The sequence below is a fragment of the Pogona vitticeps genome, chromosome 2, assembly GCF_051106095.1.
Source record: "Pogona vitticeps strain Pit_001003342236 chromosome 2, PviZW2.1, whole genome shotgun sequence".
Taxonomy (NCBI): Eukaryota; Metazoa; Chordata; class Lepidosauria; order Squamata; family Agamidae; genus Pogona; species Pogona vitticeps.
The window spans coordinates 173,020,695-173,042,543 of NC_135784.1; the positions used below are offsets into that span (position 1 = coordinate 173,020,695).

General features: G+C 43.6%; 1 protein-coding gene across 5 annotated transcripts in view; it reads left to right on the forward strand.

Moving 5' to 3' along the window:
* Positions 1 to 20,173, forward strand: part of LOC110071416 (uncharacterized) — a 181,834-nt gene extending 161,661 nt beyond the window's left edge. For all 5 annotated transcript variants that reach the window (XM_078386437.1, XM_078386436.1, XM_020779102.3 and 2 more), the window contains 13 exons: positions 1,162 to 1,215; positions 3,009 to 3,116; positions 5,279 to 5,332; positions 6,048 to 6,101; positions 7,837 to 7,944; positions 8,075 to 8,128; positions 8,947 to 8,982; positions 10,289 to 10,342; positions 10,457 to 10,718; positions 14,015 to 14,127; positions 14,287 to 14,355; positions 14,543 to 14,779; positions 18,323 to 20,173. In XM_078386437.1, coding sequence (XP_078242563.1) covers positions 1,162 to 1,215; positions 3,009 to 3,116; positions 5,279 to 5,332; positions 6,048 to 6,101; positions 7,837 to 7,944; positions 8,075 to 8,128; positions 8,947 to 8,982; positions 10,289 to 10,342; positions 10,457 to 10,718; positions 14,015 to 14,127; positions 14,287 to 14,355; positions 14,543 to 14,779; positions 18,323 to 18,469 — 1,350 coding nt within the window. In that variant the 3' untranslated portion in view covers positions 18,470 to 20,173. The remainder of the gene's footprint in view (positions 1 to 1,161; positions 1,216 to 3,008; positions 3,117 to 5,278; positions 5,333 to 6,047; positions 6,102 to 7,836; positions 7,945 to 8,074; positions 8,129 to 8,946; positions 8,983 to 10,288; positions 10,343 to 10,456; positions 10,719 to 14,014; positions 14,128 to 14,286; positions 14,356 to 14,542; positions 14,780 to 18,322) is intronic.
* The last annotated feature ends 1,676 nt before the right edge of the window (positions 20,174 to 21,849 follow it).

Here is a 21,849-nt window from a genome sequence, read left to right on the forward strand (position 1 = left end):
AAAAACTTCTTCTTAAAAAATATGCTTCTATTTAAGAAATATTTAAGAAGGTTTTAAGAAATGTATTTCCCTGTGGGAACAACTTTTACTGCTACTGCTCCACTGTTCCCTTTTTTCTTTTTCTTTCCTTTGAATGGTAATTGAAAAATTCCAACCAGAGTCTCCTGCCCTGGACATCAACTGCAAACTGGAAGTGAACCCCACTTAATACCAAGTGATACTAGAAATAGAGTATGCTTTGAGAAGGAACAAACAGAAGCAGAAAGTCATGTGAAAAGTACTATATGAACCAATAAAAGAGGAACGTCATGTAGATGGTGGGAAAAATACTGATCAGATCACTGTAGGAGCTGCCTTGGACATCAACTGAAAACTGGGAGCAAACTCCATCCAACACCAAATGATACTAGGAATAAACTATACTTTGAGAAGGGATAAAAAGGAGCAGAAAGCCATGGGAAAAGCATTGCATGAACCAAAATAAGAGGAACATCATGTGGCTGGTGGGAAGAATACTGATAGTATCAGTGTAGTAGCAGGAATTTTTAGGAGAAATGTCCCATGTGGAAGTGCTTTTAATTTCTTTTGCTACTTGACATATGGTGAAGAAAAAACACATTTCTTCCAGCCCCAAAGAGTTGTCCTGCTCAAAGGCAGATTCTGTTTGTAAAACAAGATTTTGCTTTTGTTCAGTAGCAATTACCGAACTGATTTGGCTAAAACTAAGAAAGTTCTTTTGGCTTCCCACATCCTTGTTTATATTATGGGGAATGTTCAGTATTTGTGCCAGCCTTTGTACTTTTGGAAGAACTTGGAGATCTTTTATTGTTGTGTTTGTTCTAATGATATTACTGCGTCTATTCCCTGGGGCTGGTGTTTCTGCAAAGATTTCTGCCTGGGCTGTGTTTTTCTGCAAAGATTTACATGATGTCTAATTGGTCCCATCCTTTTTGTTGTTGTTTGTAATAGATAACATATTTAATTTTTATAAGAGTTTATTGCTGGAGCAATATTGCATCTATTTACTTAATAAAACTGTGAACATGATTAAGGATACAGTCTTTCTGTAGAAGGTAGCCAGAAGTTAAATCACAAAATCCTAATTAAACTGTGTTATGCAGTGGTTCTCTTTGTCCACGTGATTTTCTTTCTCTGTTCAAGGGACCACTTGGGCCGCTTGGGCGTGAAGGTCGACAGGGCGAGAAGGGAGCCAAGGTAAGGGAGAACAAACAACCCTTATTTTGGTGACTGATAATGAATTGTTAAAAACTTGCATGCCCGCTGAATCACCTACTTCTAGCTTCTTCCATTGTGTATTCCCACATTTTCAATATCAGCATTCTCACTCAGTAGAATAAAGTCATCCTGCAATGGGTAATTTCCAGAGCTTGGAAATCATGTACTCCTGTTGATACATTATCATTAAAATTATGTTAGGGATCCTATTGTGTGTTTATGCCTGTGTAATTCCAACAGTATACCTTTCAGCAATGAACTTCCACCGAATAAGAAGTTGGCACTTTTGTTGTGATGGTCATGTGCTTAATCAACATGACTACTATGTGATGAAACAAACGTGTGTTGCACTTACACTAGTGGTCATACATAACAGGATCCTGGTTGTTATTTTCAACAGCTTAGATGTGTCAGTTTGCTTGTCCTCCTGTTGACACAAAAACAGTGATTTTCCCCCCTTAATATGCTAAAGCTAAAACATTATTTCTAGGCTCTGATAATACCCCCCACACCTTGACTGAAGCAGTACCAATTCAATTCAAATAATTTAATTGTCATTGTAAGTATGTACATGGTATACCCATACAACGAAATTCACACAGGCACCCAGAGACCAGACCCACATGCACACACATAAAAATTCCCCAAACACTCCCCTCCCATGAAAAATCCCCCACTAAGAAGTACAAACATCTACACCACAGGCTAAGTAACACTTTTCTACTTAAGTTTCTATCCTCATAGTTACCTTCTTTTGTGTGGGACCATAGGTATCTATTTAGCCATTCAGAAGCATGTTAGCCTGAACATGCAAGGAGAGGAAGCCAGCTAGCTCTGTTCCCTCAGTTATGGATCATGTGGACAGCAGCACTTTGAAAAGGAAGCCCTCTGTTACATGTGGAGACTTCCTGTAAGCCACAAGCGTGGAAAACCAAAGTTTCCAACTGCTGCTTGGGAGGGTTACAACCAATACTACTAATTTAATTGGTCTTATTGACTTTGGCCATTCACAACATGACAAAACATCTGAGCAAGGAATCTTCAAGAGCCACAAGATTCACCACTTCCAGCACAAGAAAAAAGTGTTTTTCACCCTTTAGGGTTTTTTTGTTTGTTTGTTTGTTTTCTTTTTTTGTTTCTGAGTGACCTGGGATGCCAGATGGGTGGTATAGAAATTCTTCTGTTTGTTTTTCTTTTTGTTTTGTTTTGCAGTTTCTGAAAACTACCTCTGGGTTGCCCTGTGTAAAATTAGTGTAATTTCCCTTTAAGAAAGAAAGCAGACCTAGAAGAAGAGAGTGAGAGTGAAAAAGATTCCAAGAACCCATCCAATGCTTTGAATTTTTAAAAGTCCATGAAACAAAGCAGCAGCAGCTGCTGCAGTTTGTGCAATTTGCAAAAGTTACACAGTTTTCTCAAGTTATGTATTTTTCATTGAACCATCCAACAGAAAATATTTCATATGGCAAGGAACAAAAAGGTACAGTTCCTCATCTGTCCCTACAAGGATGAGGCAAGGAAGAGTTTAGATCCCCACTGCCTGAATAGAAGATGTGATCCTTATCCATACTGTTGTGCTTCGGATGAGAAAGAGAGAGAAAGGACTATACTGTTCCCTCCAGTGAATACAGTGAATACCTCAGTTGTACTATGTGCATATCTATTACAAACCTGAATCAGACAGTCTTAGCTGAGACCCTTAGTATACTGGATTAATTGAACAAACCTACTATAAGTTATCCATTCTCATTCTCTCTCCCACACTTTGTCTTTAGGGAGAACCTGGCACAGAAGGACCTCTTGGGAAAATGGGGCCCATGGGCCCACAAGGACCTCCAGGCCGCCCTGGCTCAGAAGGACTACGTGGCATTCCTGGCCCAGCAGTGAGCGCCATTACTCTTTCATCAATAGATAGAGGAGAGATGGGTGGAAGATGGGCTGCCTCTCAATGTGACCTAATTTCAGTTCAGGAACATGTACTGGAGCTAAATGGACCTGCTGGGTTGTGGAGGACTGGCAATCTTTATAGGCAAAGTTTGGAAAAGTTACATTATTGGACTACAGTTCCCAGAATCTCCCAACCAGCCATGCAAGGTGGAATATTCTGGGAATTAGTAGTTGTTGTTTTTTTTAAAAAAATCACTTTTCCAAGCTCTGTCAGTATGCATGAAAGGATGTTACAAAGATGGTGGGCACCTATATTCTCCAGAATCTCTATTTAAGAGAAGAAGAGAAGCAATGAGTTATGAACTGCTAGAATATGAGGTTAGATTTTAAAATATGAGAAAATATCACCTCGTACTAAGAAGGTGTGGGCAAAGCACAGAATGCCCAGAGAGGCTCTAGAAAGAACCTGGCTTTTTGTCTCAATGGTCAGGCCCCAGAAAATTTGTTACATCCCCTTTGGACCACATGGTTGTGATTCAGGAGCACTGCTGCTGAGCAAGGAAGAGGGGTTGCAGCACGTTGGTTTATTTAGAAAAACTTCTTGTATTGTCTGCTGAAGGAGCTGAAGCAGGGAAAAGGGACAAGAAAAGCTCCAGCTGTGCCTGGAGATTCCTTACACATGCATTCCATGTGCATGTGCTCTAGATTATATCCTATTTACAGATATTTGTGTGTGCTTTAATGAGAAATGCTTTGAAACTTCCAGAACAAATTGACCCAAGCAGCACCTCTGGGACTCATGTTCTGCAGGTCAGGATGTTGTTATATGCAAGCCTTCCCCACTTCATCCAACATACTTTTCCTGATCAGGGGACTGGGAAACCAAGCCCTATGAAGAGAGACTGAAAGAACTGGCCGTGTTTAGCTTTGAGAAAAGAAGACTGAGGGGAGATAGAATAGCACTTTTCAAATAATAAAGCTCATCATACAGAGGAGGGGCAGGATCAGCCCATAATGCAGGACATTTAATAATGGATTCAATCTACCGGAAGCCAGATTAAGCCTGAATATCAGAAAAAAACATCTTAACTGTTAAAGCAGTACGGCAACGGAACCAATTGCCTCAGGAGGTGGAGGCATTCAAGAGAAAAGTGGACAACTATCTGTCAGATCTGCTTTGATTTGGATTCCTGCTTTGAGCAGGGGGTTGAACTCGATGGCCTTATAAAGCCCCTTCCAACTCTGTGATTCTGTGATTACTCCTTGCTTGCAAAGAGGAGACTGACAAAGATCTACAGCTCAAATACTATCAGAATACTTTGATGACAAATGAGTATTTTTGAGATTACAGTTATGTTTATGCACTTATATAAATAAACACAACCACATTTTCAGAGGATTTTAAAAATGCAGAAGCAGGATGGAATGGACTTACAGGCAGATGATGTTGTAAGTGTTGGGAGCGTGATGTCCATCGTGAAAGTTTCCATAGCCGCTCTCCCAAAGAAGTCAAAAACAGGGGACGGTTATGCCAGTCTCTGTTATAAAGATGTCTAAGGACAATGGCACATAGCACAGTACTTAGTTATTGTGATCAGATCATGCACCAAGCTGTCAAAGGACAGCTCATGTTGGACTTTATCTGGAGAAATCTGAGGTTCACTAGAAGGTCAGGCCACCAAACAGCAGAAGACTCTCACCTTAAGTTTTTCCAGAAGTTAGTTTCACCAACATTAGGGAGAAACGACTATTGCTAGAAAATCTACTTCCCTTCCTAAATAATCTGAGGATTACAGGTAAACTCAGAGCAGCCAGAGAAGTGGGGTGGTGGTGGTGGTGGAGAGGTTTGTGGCAGATAACATCATCCATGCTAATCCTACAAATTTCCTGTGCTTTGACCCAGCATTCCTGGCTCCATTACACCACTGCTTCTGAGTGAGATCCTCTGACTCTAACAGGGACTGGAAATAGGCTGATGTATCCATCCTTGGTGTTATGCATACTTGTATCCTGTATTAACTGAATATTTGTGCTTTTTATATTCATATTCCCTCTGGCAAAACTCCACACCCATTTTTACTTTGAGATGTTTAACAACCATTCACCCCAAGATGCCAAATTCTGTTGTCTCTAAGTTCATATTCCCTTTCTTCCATAGGGGGAACAAGGTCTGCTTGGAGCACCTGGTCAAGCAGGGCCTCCAGGACCAATGGTGAGTGGGAGGCAACACAAAACCACAACCCTTGTGTGGCACTATCAGACAATTTCTGATCCAGTCATCGTTTCCTTCTGAGTTGCTCCTCTTCCAAGCTTGCAGCTTTCCAGTTTTCCTCCCTATTTATTGTAATTTGGAGTGGGTTGAGCGTGACCATTTATTTATTGTGGAGCAGTCTTACTGGAGACATCTTCCTGGAAGTGTTGAAGGAAAACCAGCAGAGCAACAGAATAAGTTCCCCAAATGATGTTTCAAAGGGTATGATCACTGTGCACTCATGTGTGTCCAAAAGATAATGGAGAGAAACCGCTACTCATTCAAAGTCAATAAGCAGTTCCTAAGTCAAGAGCACAGGACTGATTCAAGCTGAATTCACACAGTGATTGTCAATCTTGAAATGAGGCACATATGAAATGGTCATCACACATTAAATTCCGAAGACATTCAAGCAGTGTCATCTGAAGTAGCAGACAGAGATATGCATGGGTGAATGAAGGTAAATTGGGCTAAATCAGGTCTGAGAAGATGTTGAATGCAAATCCCATATTAATTAGGCTGATGGCAGCAGTTGTCCAGCAACATCTGTAGCTCCACCTTTTCCCAACTTCTAGGTTAAATAATCAGAAATCCTACGACTTCTGTGAAACTTGGATAATGGCCTGTGACTACAATCCCATAGGATCTCTTAATGCAGTTCTTCTTGTTGTTTTAGGGTCCAACTGGGCTCCCGGGACTCAAGGGTGATCCTGGCTACAAAGGAGAAAAGGTGAGTATATGCAGTCATCTGCTGTGCAATAGGAAAAGGAAAAGCAAATTTTGACGTTACAGTCTCCAATTTTGTAACTGGCTTTAAAAGAAGGAAAAGGTCTCAATTGTACTTTTAGCAGCTTCCCAGATAAATGTAGCCTTCAGATTACACTCAGTTTCAACTCTTCTGATCTTAGTTTTAAATGAATCCTAGTATAATGTGTGACCTACAAAGCAGAATGAAGCTTGTTCAGCAGCCCGATAGAAACACGAGGAACTTTCTGTATTTTGCCATCTTCCCCAAACCACAGAAACAAAGTTGGAGTGCAGCAGGGGTGGAGTTCCTTTGTTCCTCCAGATATTTTGGACTCCCTCACCCACAATCTCTTCCCATTGCCAGGGTTGGTTGGATCTTCTGAGAGTTGATGTCCCAAGCATCCTGATAGTGTCTCCCCACTGGAGTATACTGAAGTTTCTGAAGCAAACTTCAGATGACCAAAGATACATATATATATAAAGCACTCTGCGTGGGGCTACCTTTGAAGTTGACGTGGAAACTCCAAGTGCTGCAGAATGCAGCGGCCCGACTCCTTAGCGGAGTGAGAAAATTCGATCATATTTCTCCTATTTTGGCCGCACTGCATTGGCTGCCCATTCGGTTCCACGTTGACTTTAAAGTTCTGATGCTTACGTATAAAGCCCTAAACGGTTTAGGACCTCGATACTTGGCGGAACACTTACTCCCACCTAGTTCTACCCGTGTCACCCGCGCAAGCCAGGAGGTGAGGATGAGGAGCCTGACGCTGAGGGAGGCCCGGAATGAAAGAACTAGAAACCGGGCCTTCTCGGCGGTGGCTCCTCGCCTCTGGAATAACCTGCCTCCAGAGATTCGCGCTGCACCCTCGCTGGGTACTTTTAAGAACCAACCAAAAACGTGGATGTATAGGCAGGCCTTCCCTTCCAGTTAATTCCTTGTGTAAATACAATAAAAATAAATAAATAAATAAATAAATAAATAAATAAATAAATAAATAAATGATGACAGTGGTGGCAACACATGTTGAGCTGGAAGGTTTCCTTAGAGTGCAGCCTGCTTTAGGACCACATCTGCATAGTGTTCATTCACATAGGACCATATCAGAATGGCCAGTTCCTGTTCAGTTTCTGTTAACTACGTAGAAGTGAAAAACCGCTGGTTTGAATGGGTCGTAACAACAACTGTGGTCAGTTCATCTCCAGACTCTATGCTTTAGGTGTTTGCTCTTGAAGACCTGGTTTTGGATACCAAGTACAGACATGGTGTTTGTGCCTGGCCAAGGCCAACTTACCTCCTAACACCCTCCTTGCTGATCTAAAGCTGGGCCTAAATCTGATATCTCTTCCCAAGCTATAATTTTCCATATGAATGAGAAATGATCGAGAGATAATTTTATACACACCACACACAGTGTATGTGCAAAAAGTTCACCAAGTCTTCATAGTTGAAACATGTTAGTTTTAATCATCGTGTACGTGTCTGTGTCACTCTGGGGAAGGGAAATCTTAGTTTTCTGATTTGGAGACAAGCCCAAATCATAACTACATATACTGTACATTTGTTTTCCATCCTGTGCTGTTTTCCTGACCCCGACCATATCAGATTACAGCTGAAGCTGGTGTAGAGTTTCAACTCTTTCAAAATGTCTTGAATTCCTTTTTCTCTTTTTCGTTGCTCACTGTCTCTGTGCCCATAAGCTGCTCCCCTTTTCTTTCAGGGCCATGCAGGACTCATTGGGTTGATTGGCCCCCCAGGTGAGATGGGTGAGAAAGGTGACCAAGGGCTGCCAGGGAACCAGGGAACACCGGGCCCTAAGGGCGACATTGTGAGTAGCTGGGAGCTCAGTTCAGATGGAGGGTGGGAAGAAAGGATGGAGGAAAGGGACTCTTGGTGATGTGGCTGGGAAGGGTCCTTAAAGCAGCATCTAATCCTAACATCCTGTTTCTCCACAATAGGGAATTATGGGACCTCTTGGCCCACCTGGCCCACCTGGATCTCCTGGCCTCTCAGTAAGAATCTTCCCTACATCATTCTAGATTACAAAGTAGCTTCAAAAATGGTATATGAAAGTTTTGACCCTTGCACATATTGCACTGGAGATCTTCACAAGTGTGACATCCAAACATAAGGCTCTAGCAGAATCTGGATACAGTACTTTCCAACAGCGCAATCCACCTCCTTCCTTCCACTTCAAAACCCTTCTGACCTCTCTTCTTATAGATGTCTGTGTGCCTTTTGTTTATTTATATGATCCCCTCCAGTTATATAGTGTACTTTGTTTTGAAGCCAATATATTTCCACTCAGAGGATCGTGGCCACATTTATGCATGGTACTTCCCCAATGTGCTGAATCTCTTTAGATACCACCCCCCCCCATGCACAATGCTCTCAGAATTATAGAATAAGTCTCTGTCTTCTAGTCCAAGCCCCTCTGCAGGAATCCACACTGAAGCATTCCAGACACATGGCCATCCAACCGCTGGTAAAAAAAAAAAAACTTCCAATGAACTAAGGTCCACCAACCTCTGAGGCAATCCATACCTAATGGCTGTAGTGTCAGGAGTTTATTTCGAAGGTTTAATCCACATCTCATCTCTTGTAGTTTGACTCCGTTCGTCTGGGGTTCCACTCTCTAGAGTAGCAGAAAACAACATGACAGCCTTTGAAAGATTTTCAGAACCTTTCAGATTTTGAATGTTGGCCATCCTATTACTTTTCAGTCATCTCTTCCCAAGTCATTCTTATGCTACCTTTTCACCCTCTTCTTTCACACACAGAAGATCCACAATTTCCCAGTTGTTCCTCATTTTATTTCCTGTTTTCTCAGGGACCTTTGGGACAAAAAGGGAACAAGGGTGCACCGGTAAGTAGCTCAAAGTCTAAAAGGGGGTTGGATGTGAACAGGTTTAGGCCAACGCTGCATAGGCTGACCATTACTGCAGTCATGGTGCGTTTATGAGTAGAGATGGGGGTAATTGTATTCGTATACGAATATGCCTGCACAGGTGGACAGCCCGCTGTTGCTGAGGGCTCCGGGCTCCCTTCCTATCGCTCTGGAGCTTGCAGTCTGCGAGCCACTCCTGGGAGGAGGCGGGGGGATGAGCCTCAACTGCCAGGTCGAAAAGTAGCTCACAGACCGCGAGCTCTGGAGTGATAGGAAGGGAGCCTGGAGCCCTCAGCAACTGCGGAAAGTGAGTGGACAGCCCAGCCCCAGGGGGATGGACCCTTGTTATGTCCACCTGTACGGGAGTATTTGTATACGAATACAAATGCCCCCATCTCTGTTTACGAGCCCAGAGAATTTTGAATTCTGAGCCCGTTGATTTCTCTACGGTATAGAAACAGAACAAGTGTACTCAAAATGACATTTGTTGGCTGATGCATAATCTACTGCTGATATGCTTGAGGGTGGCGTGGGGGCAAAAAGAAAAAGAACTATGAAAATCATGCTTAGTTCTACTTTCATGGATTCCAGTGCGGTTGTAGATCTCTCCCTGGCCTTGTACTACTTTTGGTGGCAAGATGAGGCACCATTTCCGGAGCACTACACAGAAGTTGAGCCCCTTCCTATCAATTTGGCCTTCCAGATATTTTAGACTTGCCATCCTCAACCTTTGTTGTGGGGCCACGGTCCTTTTAGGAGTTCTTCTCAGGTTCCAGGACCCCCACCCTTGTCAAACAAGGAAAGCCTTTGATTGTGTGCAGGCAAGGATAAAACAAGAACAAGCGTGCCAGGGCCTGCCAGGGAGCCATATAGCCAGCATGACCGGTCATGAGGACTGATGGGATTTGCAGTCCAATAACCTCTGGCAAGCCATAGATCCCCCAGACATGATCTAGAAAATGAGATGTCAGGAGGAAGGTTTCTAGGCAGGCATTTCCTCATGCATCTATGTGCAGAGAACACTAAGATATGCAGGAGCACTCCATCATGCAGTGAATAGTATTCAGCCGTATTTCCACTTACTTGCAATAGAGCTTGGTTGCAAATTTAGTACTCAGTGAGGACAAAGTTATAGAATATGAAGTGAGAACAGGGGACCTAGAAAGAGGCAGTGCTCAAGAGTGCACCTTCAACATGCTCTCCCATGCCTAGGTCTATGCTTTCACCTGTTTTATGTAGAAGATGCCATTTATTTGTATGAAAGATCTTGTCTATTCTCCTGCAGGGACCTATTGGGCCAAAAGGTGACACAGGACCCCCAGGACCCCCAGGGCAACCAGTGAGTAATGACAATAGGGAAAAAAGCAACCTGAAATAAGGATTATGACTGGACCACCACCACCTGCTTTTTCTTCTACATCGTCTCTCCTCCTTTCTCTCTTTGCATATCCAGGGCCGGCCTGCAGAGCTGCAAGATCCTCTGCCCATGGAGAGCGGCCGCAAGAGCCGTCGAGAGTGGGAGCTAAGGGAACAGGGAGACGCCCCAGGGACAGTGGACCTGGAGGATCCTGATGCGGAGGGACTGGCAGAGGTTCTGGCGGTACTGAGTGCCCTCCGGGATGAGGTGGAGCAAATGCGATGTCCGCTAGGCACCCCGGAGAGTCCCGCCAGGGTCTGCAAGGAGCTTCAGTTTTGCCACCCCCATCTCACAGATGGTGAGCTTTGGAGGAGAAAGAGCCAAAGGATAGGAATAGACGTAAAGAGCCGGGACGAAAAGGGAGGAGGAAGGGCTGGGTCTGTCACTCTTGTGTGGGTCCAGCCCAGCGAGCAGTGGAAAGCAGCACTTGCCTCTGGATACTCTGTCAAGCCTCTTGAACCTGGAACACGAGGGGATCGGCAAAGGCTAGCCTGGCCCTCTAATTCTCGCAGCCCTTACGTCTCTGAAGAAACATTCGGATGGTGAAGGAAAGGCAGTACATACTGGCAGCTTTTTAAATACATGAATGATTGGGGAGGGTTCATGTTGGAATCCCCTGTTTTGGAGCACGTGGCTTAACAGCAGTAGCTGCTTCTCCATAAAACAAAAGCACACAATAGAAAACCAGGCTCCTGTAGAGTGGTGGCAGCAGTAGCAGCAGCGATCTTTTCCCACTCCATTCTCTAGCATTTTCAATTAAATGGAACAGGAGGTTGTTTTCTCTCATATTTCTCGCTACCAGCATAGCTTGACAGGAAAGGCACAGGAGCTCTGTCTCTAACAAACTGCAGCTCCCAAGATGTTTTAAACATTGGCTGCTAGAAAATCTAGGAAGCATGGCCCGTAGTAAGAATTCAGGACCTGGCAGTTCATATTATCCAAGGGGTTCCCACCTTCACCATCTGTTTATTTGTTAAAGATGTACTTGGTGAAACATTTCATTTTTCTTTAATTTTTGAGGGTGGGTGGGTTAGGGAGTGCATTCCGTTTTCTTCCATTTTTGGTGTACCTGTCCTTTCATTTTACTTGAAAGGGTAAAGCCTCATTTATTTTGTGTTTTGCCATGTGGGCCTACACCACACACACACCACAGAAGCAAACAGAACAGTCCCCCCCAAACTCCATCAAAATGCACGCCTTTAACATAATAAATACACCATAAATTAAATAACAGTTTTATTAAATCAGTCAAACACATAGACACACACAAGGAAAATATAGCAAAAAAAAAAGCCCTCACAGACAGTTTCCTTTCCAAAAAAGAAAGAAAAGAAAGTAAGCAAATAAAGGGGAAAACGATGAAGTTCCTTATAAATCAAAACTAATAGAATATAGGGAAATTTCTCACCTCCACTACCACCTGGTGTCTTCTCTTCTTTCAGTCCAGCAGGCAGGAGCAGACAGAGCAGGCGTAAGCAGCAGCAAAAATAATCAAAGAAAGGAAAGGACCAAAAACAAGCAAAGGAAGGAAATCGCCAAAGAATTCAATGGAGGGGTAATCCAAAAAATAATCCCAAAGAGGCATGCTAGCACAGGAAGGTTGCCTGGCAGCGGCAGAAAGAATCAAAAGAAATGTGGGGGAAAATTCTCCAAAAATCAAGAGAAAGGGGGGGGGAGGATTCAAGATGGAGGCACATTAGACATGGAGCAAAAGGAATCCAAGAATAATAGCACAAGGAGTTTAGCACACAGTAATCCCACCTACAAGGAACAATAGAAACACACACAAAAAAAAAACTTACTGGTTTCCAAGCCTTATGGAGATTCAACATTCCCACTCCCTACCCCCCTGGCTAATTGGATGAATTTTTCTCAGGCAATTTGACAGATTAAGGGTGAAAGAAGGATTTCATGAAAGACAGAACAAAGAAGAAACACAAACCTTTCATGTACTCTTCTTTTATAAACATGAATCATTTGTGTTTTGGCAATCAAGAAAAGAATAGGAGGTTCTCTTTCATGTTTGAGATCTTTTGTTAGAAAACGAAAAAGTCAATCCCTATTATTTGTGTCCTGCTTTTTCACTTCAAACTAGCTCACAATGTATTAAATGAAAATAATAATAAATTCAAAAACAATTACAATGTAGGAGTAACCATTGCATTCATTGATAAATACAGAATAAAAGAACAATACAATGTTGAATAAATGACAGATCCAGTAATTAAGTGGAAGAGAGTTGAATGCATAACTCAGTTTGAAAGATAATATTATAGGTAGAATCACAGAATCATGGAGTTGGAGGGCCACTGAGTCCAACCTTGTGCTCAATGCAGGAATCCAAATCAAAGCAGATCTAACAGATGGTTATCCAATTTTCTATTGAATTCCTCCAACATTGGAGTGCTAACCACCTCCCAAGGTCATTGATTCCATTGCCACACTACTCTAACAATTAGCCCATTATTACATGTCCTGCATTCTGGGCTGATCAGGAACAGTTCTTGCCCCTCCTCTGCATGATAACTTTTAAAGTACTGTACAGTACTTGAAAAGTGCTATCATATCTCTCCTCAGTCTTCTTTTGTCAAGGCTAAACATGCCCAAGATAGATAGATATGGGCGTATATCTATTGTGGCTTTCTTTTAGATTTGCTTTAGGAGTTCTACTACTGCTAAAGGCAGATTTCCGATCCTTAAACTGGGGTGTAGTGTAGGAATCAACATCACCATCTCATTTCTGCAGTTCTGGAATGGCTTTCAATGTATTTCAGTGTATTCGAGAAGGGATTTATAGTAGATGTTCATGGGATGGGACAGAATGCTCATAGCCTATTTTTTTTTGCTTTTTAAATTACTTTTTATTTTTGCAGATTTAACATTAAAAAAAACCCCAAAATAAATTGAACTAACAATGGAAAACAAAAGAAAAAACAGAGGAAAAAATAAGAACAATATATACAATAATTTATTTTGAAGAGAGAAGCCTAAACTGGATTTGCCCCACTCTTAATTGTCATGGGTTTTGCCAACAGACTCTAAGACCAGAACACTATCTTTATACCATGAAGCCTGTTTCCAGAGCTCCTTCTAAATACTAGGATGGAGTGAATGTTTTCCAGGGTTATATGCATTGCTCTAATTTTAAGAGGAGAGGGGAGCTGTATGGTGCTCTTAGCAATTACAGCACATGGCTACTGTGTTTGGGGATATGCTTTGCAGCCTGGATAATATATGTAATGCATAGAAATCTCTTAGGTATGTCCATCTTTTTGTGCATGTGTATGGACAGTAGGGGTGTGCAGATTTGTGTTTTCGGACTACCGTTCACCAGATACCTGGTGATTCTGGGAGTTGTAGTTCAAAGACACAAATCTAGCCATCTCTAGTGAGAAGCATTGTAAGGGTGGACAATGGCTGGCTCTCCAGTTATTGTTGGATTGGAATTCTTGTTATCCCTCACCACTGGCTAAGGCTGATGGGAGTTGCTGTCCATGACAACTGGAGGGCCACATACCCACTCCACCCAACCAGACCTACAAGACCCATATTCATTTCTGCATTGCCACTCTTCCCCCCCCCCCAATGATCCAGGTGAATATTGGATTGATCCTAATCAAGGATGTGGCCGAGATGCCTTCAGAGTTTTCTGCAACTTCACAGCTGGTGGGGAGACGTGCTTATTTCCTGACAAGAAATTTGAATCAGTAAGTAGATATCCTCTGTTTCAGTATGGATGATTAGGGGACTGGGCTCGAAAAGGATAGAGGCCATGTGAACTAGTCTAGTGCAGAAAGCAGATTCCTTGAATCCGCTCAAGTCTTGATTCCATAAATGACTGTCCTTCATGCAATCTATGCCCCTAGGTAAGGCTTGCCGCCTGGAGCAAAGAACAACCAGGAAGCTGGTACAGCACATTTAAGAGGGGCAAGAAGGTAGGTTGTCATTAATGGTTACTGCCAAGAGCAGCCTGCATAAGGTAGGGAATGCTTCTCCACCCCATCTCCCATGGTTGGAGCCTATTGATGGTGTGTATTTATACAAGGCTAAAAAACTTACCATTTTGGACTGTCTGTCCTTCCCACTTGTTCCTGCTGCCCACTTCCTGCTCTGCCTCCTCAGTTCTCCTACGTGGATTCAGAGGGCAACCCTGTGCACGTGACCCAGCTTACATTTCTGCGCCTGCTCAGTGCTATTGCCCACCAGAACTTCACCCTCATCTGCCAGAACATGGCTGCCTGGTATGAGGCCGACAGCAGCAGCCACAGCCGAGCCTTGAAGTTTCTTGCCTTCAACGGTGTGGAGCTGATGCAGAACAGCACAGAAAACCCTGTCCGTGCCTTGTATGATGGTTGCCAGGTGAGATATCCATATGCCTCCGTATCATTTCTCCCAGCTTGGCTTTTCCCATGCATATGTTTTGATGCACTTCTTATCACCTTGAAATGTTCACCCTGTGATGTTATAATTTTATGATGGGCAAATGAAGGTTAATATGAGTCTTGAAGTAGAAATGGGAAAATCTGTCCATTTTGCTTCCTCTGCACTTGCATTTTTTTACCCTCAAATTCTTTCTGTCCCATGAAGGAAGAAATGTGCTAGTTTGGTAAATTGTTCCAACCCAAACTGAAAGAGAATTCCCTGCTCCTCTATTCACATGCTGGCCTAATTCCCAGCATGAATAGGGTCTATCAAAAAAGGAGAAGGTGCCAACTCTAATTCAACACTACTATATATAGAGAGGCCAAACGACATTTAACTCATTCAAAGCCCTGGATCTTCCTTGGTGAATCCATCAGTTTTAGTATCTCCCACACTTTCTAATTATTTTAAATTGAATTCTTTCTACCTTGAATATGAAGAAATCAGTAAAGTATGGCCTTAACAAAAACAAACTGACCTTTAATCCCGAGACTGGAAGTGAAGGAATATACTTCTGTGTGAGAGCCATCAGATGATTCAAACATGGCCCTTCCTGGATGATGAAGGTGTGCGATAGCTCCCTCTCATCTTCTTTCCAGTTGCCTTTGCCCCGCATTTCTCCTTTTGGCTGCTGCTTCCTCTGCATTTCTCACCTTGCAGCTGGCAGGTATCCTAAGCTTTTGGAAACTGTTTGACAGGTGAAGTCTTAACTGTTCTTTGAGCCGTCCTTTGCCCACCCACACACCCTGTTCTGCAGCCTTGGCCAGCTGGCAGTTGAGGCTGTGCATTCTTGGAACTGCCAACCAAGCAGTGGGCCCTGATTGGCCTTCTGGGGGTTGATGTCACACAATGGAAAGCCTGTTTGTTCATTCTCTTCCTAAGGTGGGTGGCCGTTTGGAGAAATTGGGCCTCTTCCACAGGCAACTGCTCCAAATATATCCCCTCTGTGCAGGTATCACCCTCTTCTTCCTTGGCTAATTTACGTGTCCTGTTCATGCCAGTGACGTAGCTCTGGAGGAGTATAAACCAGCAGACTTTTGTTATGGGTGCAGAATACGAGAGTAGGAGGTATGCAGAAACTGCAACAAAATGCTGCAGCGTATTCTCATTTCCCTAGAAAAATAATCCTGTTGAGGGTTAATGCCTACCAACTACAGTCTTTTCCATAAGGCCATTCCAGTTCCACCCATCCTAATCTTTTTCTTGCTCCTTTCTAACAGCAGTCCGTAGTCTCTGCTTCTTCCTTGGGCTGTTGCTACTTTGCTTTGGGGAGGGAGTCCTTCTGATAGCCTCAAGGTCTCCCCACTGAGAGGGGCTACTTCCGCCTTGTTCTTTGGTGGCCATATTTCAGGTGAAGTTTCATCACTTGAGTTTGATGTTGGGGAAGGGACAAGGCAGTGGCTCTGCAGCAGGGTTCTTCTTGTGGTGGCTGGGAGTTGTTCAGATTCTGCCTCCTGAGCCTGCTCTGGCAGCTAGTTCTCCACTGGGAACATTTGAAGGCATGCGCTGGCTGTCAGCTGACCTCGCCCCCATCTTTGAAGCTTACCCTGGGACAGCCTCCCTGCCCAAAAGGAAGTACATGGAAGCTATGTGCCCTCTGGCCAATCCAGATGTTCAAAGCCAGGATGGGGATGGGGTCGCTCTCCAGATAATGTTAAACCACAGCTTCCATCAGCCCCAGACAGCAGCATCAGTTTCTTTGTTGGAGTTTCCATATGCTATTCCTATTGATTAGCTCAGGTACCCTTTGCTATAATACTAGTGCCAGCTACAACATCGCCAGTTTAAATCTTACAACACTATCCTCCTTCACCTTCCTTGGCCTGTTACACCATGACATGAATAAATATTTCCTCCTTTCAATCCCCTGTTAGCAAGGCTATAGAAAACAATAGAGGTGATTTCCCCCAATTCCAGAATACAGCTTTCTCCTAGAATCTCTTTCTCCAAAGGCCATGATATACAAAAATTATAAAGGCTACACTTCTTTTGACTTCTGCAAAATTTGCAGTCTTCCCCTTGTCATTTTAGGCTTGCCCATTTGCTTGAGTTAATTGGAGCTATATATTATATGGACACCTTTGTGTTATTATCAAAGCTACATTTAACCCCAGAAGCTATTTCCAGAGTAAAATATTCTTCTTCCTGGCCACTTTGAATGGGCCACCCTTCAGGTAGAAAAACAAATTCACATTAGCGGAGATCGCTTACAGATTTATTCAATCCATTCTCTGCATGACTCTTTAACAAAAGCAAGCGTATGCATCTTTTCTCTTCCCATCAGTGGAAGGAACATATAAGCATCAGTTTCTCTCCCAACCTCCCCCTCCAAATTATATGTGCATGATTGAAAATGACTGTATTTGGAAAATGAACAGACGTGCATTTCAATCAAAAGGGAAAAAAATTAAAAATGTGTGCAGAACAGATACCATGTTTCCCCGAAAATAAGATAGGGTCTTATATTAATTTTTGCTCCAAAAAACGCATTGGGGCTTATTTTCAGCGGATGTTTTATCTTTTTCATGTACAACCATCTACGTTTATTCAAATATAGTCATGTCATCTTCTGTTTGCTGCACAATGGTGGAGGGCAGGCTTTCACTTGACTAGGGCTTATTTTGGGGGTAGGGCTTGCATTATGAGCATCCCGAAAAATCATACTAGGGCTTATTTTCAGGTTAGATCTTATTTTCAGGGAAACAGGGCAGAAATGGACATGTAAGACAGAAAAAAATATCATGTAGCCAAATTGAGAACTCAGACAAAATGACAATGCTGTTGGGGCTCTGAGAAAGGAAACCAAAATAAAGTGGACATATTTTCACCTCCCTGATCACCCATGGGCCTATGGCCTAATGATTAAGGGTGGAATTTTTGGATTTTTTTTCCCCCCGACTACAAATCCCTTAATTCTCCATTCTGGGAATTCACCTGACAGACACCTTACAGATACCTGAATGGAGATAATGATGGAAAAAGGCCTAAACTGCAAAGCTTTGAGACCCAATTTCGCCCACACTTCCTGTTCTTGTCCCTGTTCCAGTTGGGAGCTTTCTTTCTGAATAGGAATTTAGGTGGAGCTAGGCTAAACTAGGCCTGAAAGCTTCCCAGTTTAGGCCTTTCTCCCAGATATCCCACATGGGGGTGTTTGTAAGGTGTGTTGAGAATTCTGGGATTTGTAGTCTTAAAAAAACCCCATTCCTACTGAACTTCACATGGTTCTTCAACTCCTTCTAGCTTTAATCAGATGATTCCCCCTGCCTTTCCTGAAACCTTTCATGAAATATAACCCCATGATTCCAGACAACTTTGCTAGTTAAATATTCTTCCACTTGCAGTTGCTTGTTAGAACCAGGAAGCTCTTCCAGCGTTGCTGCATGTTGGCCTCACAGGCTTCCTCCCAGCTTTCCCATTCCCAGAAAGCTTGCTTCCCTGATATTACCTTTCGTAACATCCCAACCCCACTTCCTTCCCTAGGTGCGCAAGGGCCAGGAGCGGACAATCCTGCAGATCCAGACGGCCCGTGTCGAGCAGTTGCCGCTGATGGATGTGGCAGTTCAAGACTTTGGGGACACCAACCAGAAGTTTGGCTTCGAGCTTGGTCCTGTCTGCTTCAGCGGCTGAGTTCTTCCAGAGAGGTGGACCCCCTCACTCAAGACCGCAGGACCCCTCCTGAGAAGGAAAGAGCTCAAAGACCCCCCCACCCCACTCTGTCTTTCCCTGCACTGTGGGCGTGGAGCGAGGGAAAGGAGCCGGCCCTGCAAAGACCTGCCGTTGTATTTAACCGAAAGAAAGCCTCCTATTTATGCGGCCAAGGTCCCTCGGGGCTGTGACTCTTGGGCAGCAGCGCAGGGCCCAGACTGAGCCAGGGCCCTCCCTTTCTGCAGCCGCAACTCATGGTGCTACTATTGCGCACTCTTAGTGAAGCACTGGACAGACTGCCTGGCATTGGCCACCTGCAGGGATGGGGGGAGGAGCAGAAACCATAACATACACATTGCATAAACCTGTCTCCCACTCCCCCCCAACCCTTGTAAGGGCATGGAGGTGTCAAGATCATGCCCTAAGCATCTTGGGAACTAGGGATCCAGGCCTCATTTATAGGTGCAATCATTTGCATATGGGCATGAGATACACATTAATGCACAACTAAGGGAAAACAGGACTCTGATCCAAGGCTTAAGGGTTGAGCATCGGGGGAGGGGCAGATGAGCATGAGAGTGGTCTCCAACTTTTACCTAGTAATTTGGGCAGGAACACAGAGATGCTGCCTTCTGCTGAGTTGGCCCGTTGGCCCATATAGACTAAGATTGTCAATTCTGAGTGACAGTGGCTCTCCAGAGTTTCAGGCAAGATTCTTTCCCTATCTTATCTGGAGATGTTGGGAACTAAACCTGGGGATAAGCTCTGCCTGTGACCTATGCCCTCTCCCAAAAAGAGCACCTAGTGGTTTTTTTTGGTAGCCTCCCATCCTAAATACTAAACAAGCCTAACATTCCTTTGCTTCCAAAGTTGGGTGAGATCTGCATGTTCAGGTGGAGGAAAGAGAGAGGACAGATCATTTTAAGACCTTAGGTATCTCCTTGTCTGTCCAGAGTCTTCATTTGGAGTCTGCATCCTCTTGCAACCACTATTTACTACACCTGATCTTACTTTGCTTCTTGGTCTTTTGGCTAAGATCAGGCATGACCACAATTAACTGTTGCCTGTTCCCATTCCAGTGCCAGATAAAGCAATGCTAGAAAATGATACTAAGTTAGAGGGAAGTGGTTGAGCGTTCCTCCTTGTTTCTCCATGCTCTGCAACATTCCAGCTGTGAACTGAAACCTCTGCATGCTGGGCAGAGGAATTAGGAGGATTGTTTTCCAGTCTCTGATCACCTTTGTCTACCATTCATTCCATCCATGCTGTGCAGAGAGTGGTGGATTCCTGATTCATATTCTCTGGATCCCATTTCTCTTGGCAGATGCTTATAACACATGGCTGATGATTTTGACATTCCCATCCCCCTGCAGAGGGATGACATGGTGCAGACTGGTTTCCAGCTCTCCAAGAACCTCCAATTCTGAAGGGTTTCCTGTTACCCAAAGTCCCTAAGAGTAGAAATGAGACAGAGGTCTTCTGTCTCCCACTCAGCCTTTGGCACTGATTTTTCTCCAAACGCTGGTGCTAAATACTGATTTTTTTTTTAAAAAAATGCTTCCTCCTTGTATCTCAGGCTGTGGGGCCAACCGGGTATGTGTGTGTGCGTGTTTGTGTGTTTTGAATGTGTGCGTGTGTGTGTGTCATTGTATCATTGTAACAACCTGTATTAAACCTCAGAGCGTGTGGCTGTCCCACCATCTCTGTGTCTGCTGGCTGTGCTGGAGAGATCAGCCAAGCCAGGACTCCTGAAGTTGAAGAGTGAAGCTGAAAACCTTGAAAGAAGACTGATGAACTGATGGCTTGGGTTATTAACATTTGGGTCTCTTCCTTCCTTCCTTCCTTCCTTCCTTCCTTCCTTCCTTCCTTCCTTCCTTCCTTCCTTCCTTCCTTCCTTCCTTCCTTCCTTCCTTAGGACCTCATTTTCTCTAAAGCAAGGAGGGAAAACTTTTTGCCTTCTAGATATTGTGAACAGAAATCCACAGACTCCCTTAACGTTGCTCATGTTGAGAGGTGATTCTGGGAGGTGAATGCCCCCTGATTTAGAGGCAGAGATATTTCTCACTGCAGAGGGTTGGATATGGATTGAGCACAACAAGAATGGAGAGCTTTCAACCCTCCATATGTTTTGGAGGACATCTCCCCTATTTTCTGAACATTGGTTGAACTTTTTGACTGGGGTTGATGGGAGTTAGAGACTGGACCATCTGTAGGGACAACATTTCTCTAACCCCTCCTGTAATATTTCGTTCCTTGTTCATATAGTAGGTAACAAAGTTTTTGCCTGATTGCCATACAGACACTCTCTCCTTCCCCTAACTCTTTAGTTCAAAGTGTTACCAAAGTTCTATCTGTCTCTCCTAGAGTTTAAAAGGAGGCCATGTAACTTGCCCACCCCACCAGTCTTTGCATCAGACATTTCAAATTTGGGGGCATGGAATGGTCTTCTGGATAAGCGGTCATTGTTGCTTAGTTGAAATGGGACAGAACACATTTAGGTAACAGGATTCAGTAACACAGAAGGGTTGAGTGGGAGACTTTGTTCAGTGAATTTTTTTTCTGTACTTTTTTTTATAAAAACCACCTGTTCTCCATTTTCACATCCAGATGTGCATCCCTAATTCTGCCACAACTTGAGAAAGCATCAGCACGAAGCATTTGCTGTGAAGCACTATTGTGAGATGGTAACAATGCCAGGACTTGTCAGTAGGAGGGTTTTATTTGCCCCCAGTGGTGTAAGCACATAATAACATTTGGTTGGCTAGATAGTGCTTTGGCATCACCAGCTTCACTCTGTTCTTCCTGATTTCTCCTGCAATGAAAAATCAATTTTTAAAAGGGGAAAGCATATAACAGCAGCAATTTATGGGAATCAGTGACTGAAAGGCTTGAAAAAATGTGCAGAAAAGGGAGGATTACTTGCTATACCCAACACGCATGCGCATGTATATACATAGGGCAACTTCCACAAAGAGTATTGCCCCACCACCCAAAAAGATTGAAGAGAAAAATGATCACATTTCCAGAGCTGGAGATGAGTTTCCGCAGTTAACTGTGCCACAAATATTCCCTGCAAAATGTAGAAGTCTTAAATTGTGATGGTTCTTATCTGCCTCTTCCCACATTTTCCTGAGCTCATTCATTTTATTCATTCTTGGCCATTCTTGGGACTTAATTACAATCAGGATTCGGTAGAGCTCATTTTCTTTTTTAATGCCAGGGCTTGACCCCCTGCCTTGTAATGGTTTAAAGAGAGAGAGAGAGAGAGAAACAGGGCAGAGCCTCTAATCATGACCAAAGAGCAGGCCCTTCCTCTCTAAGTAATGATGACAGATCACACTCATGGGTCAGGTTATATACAG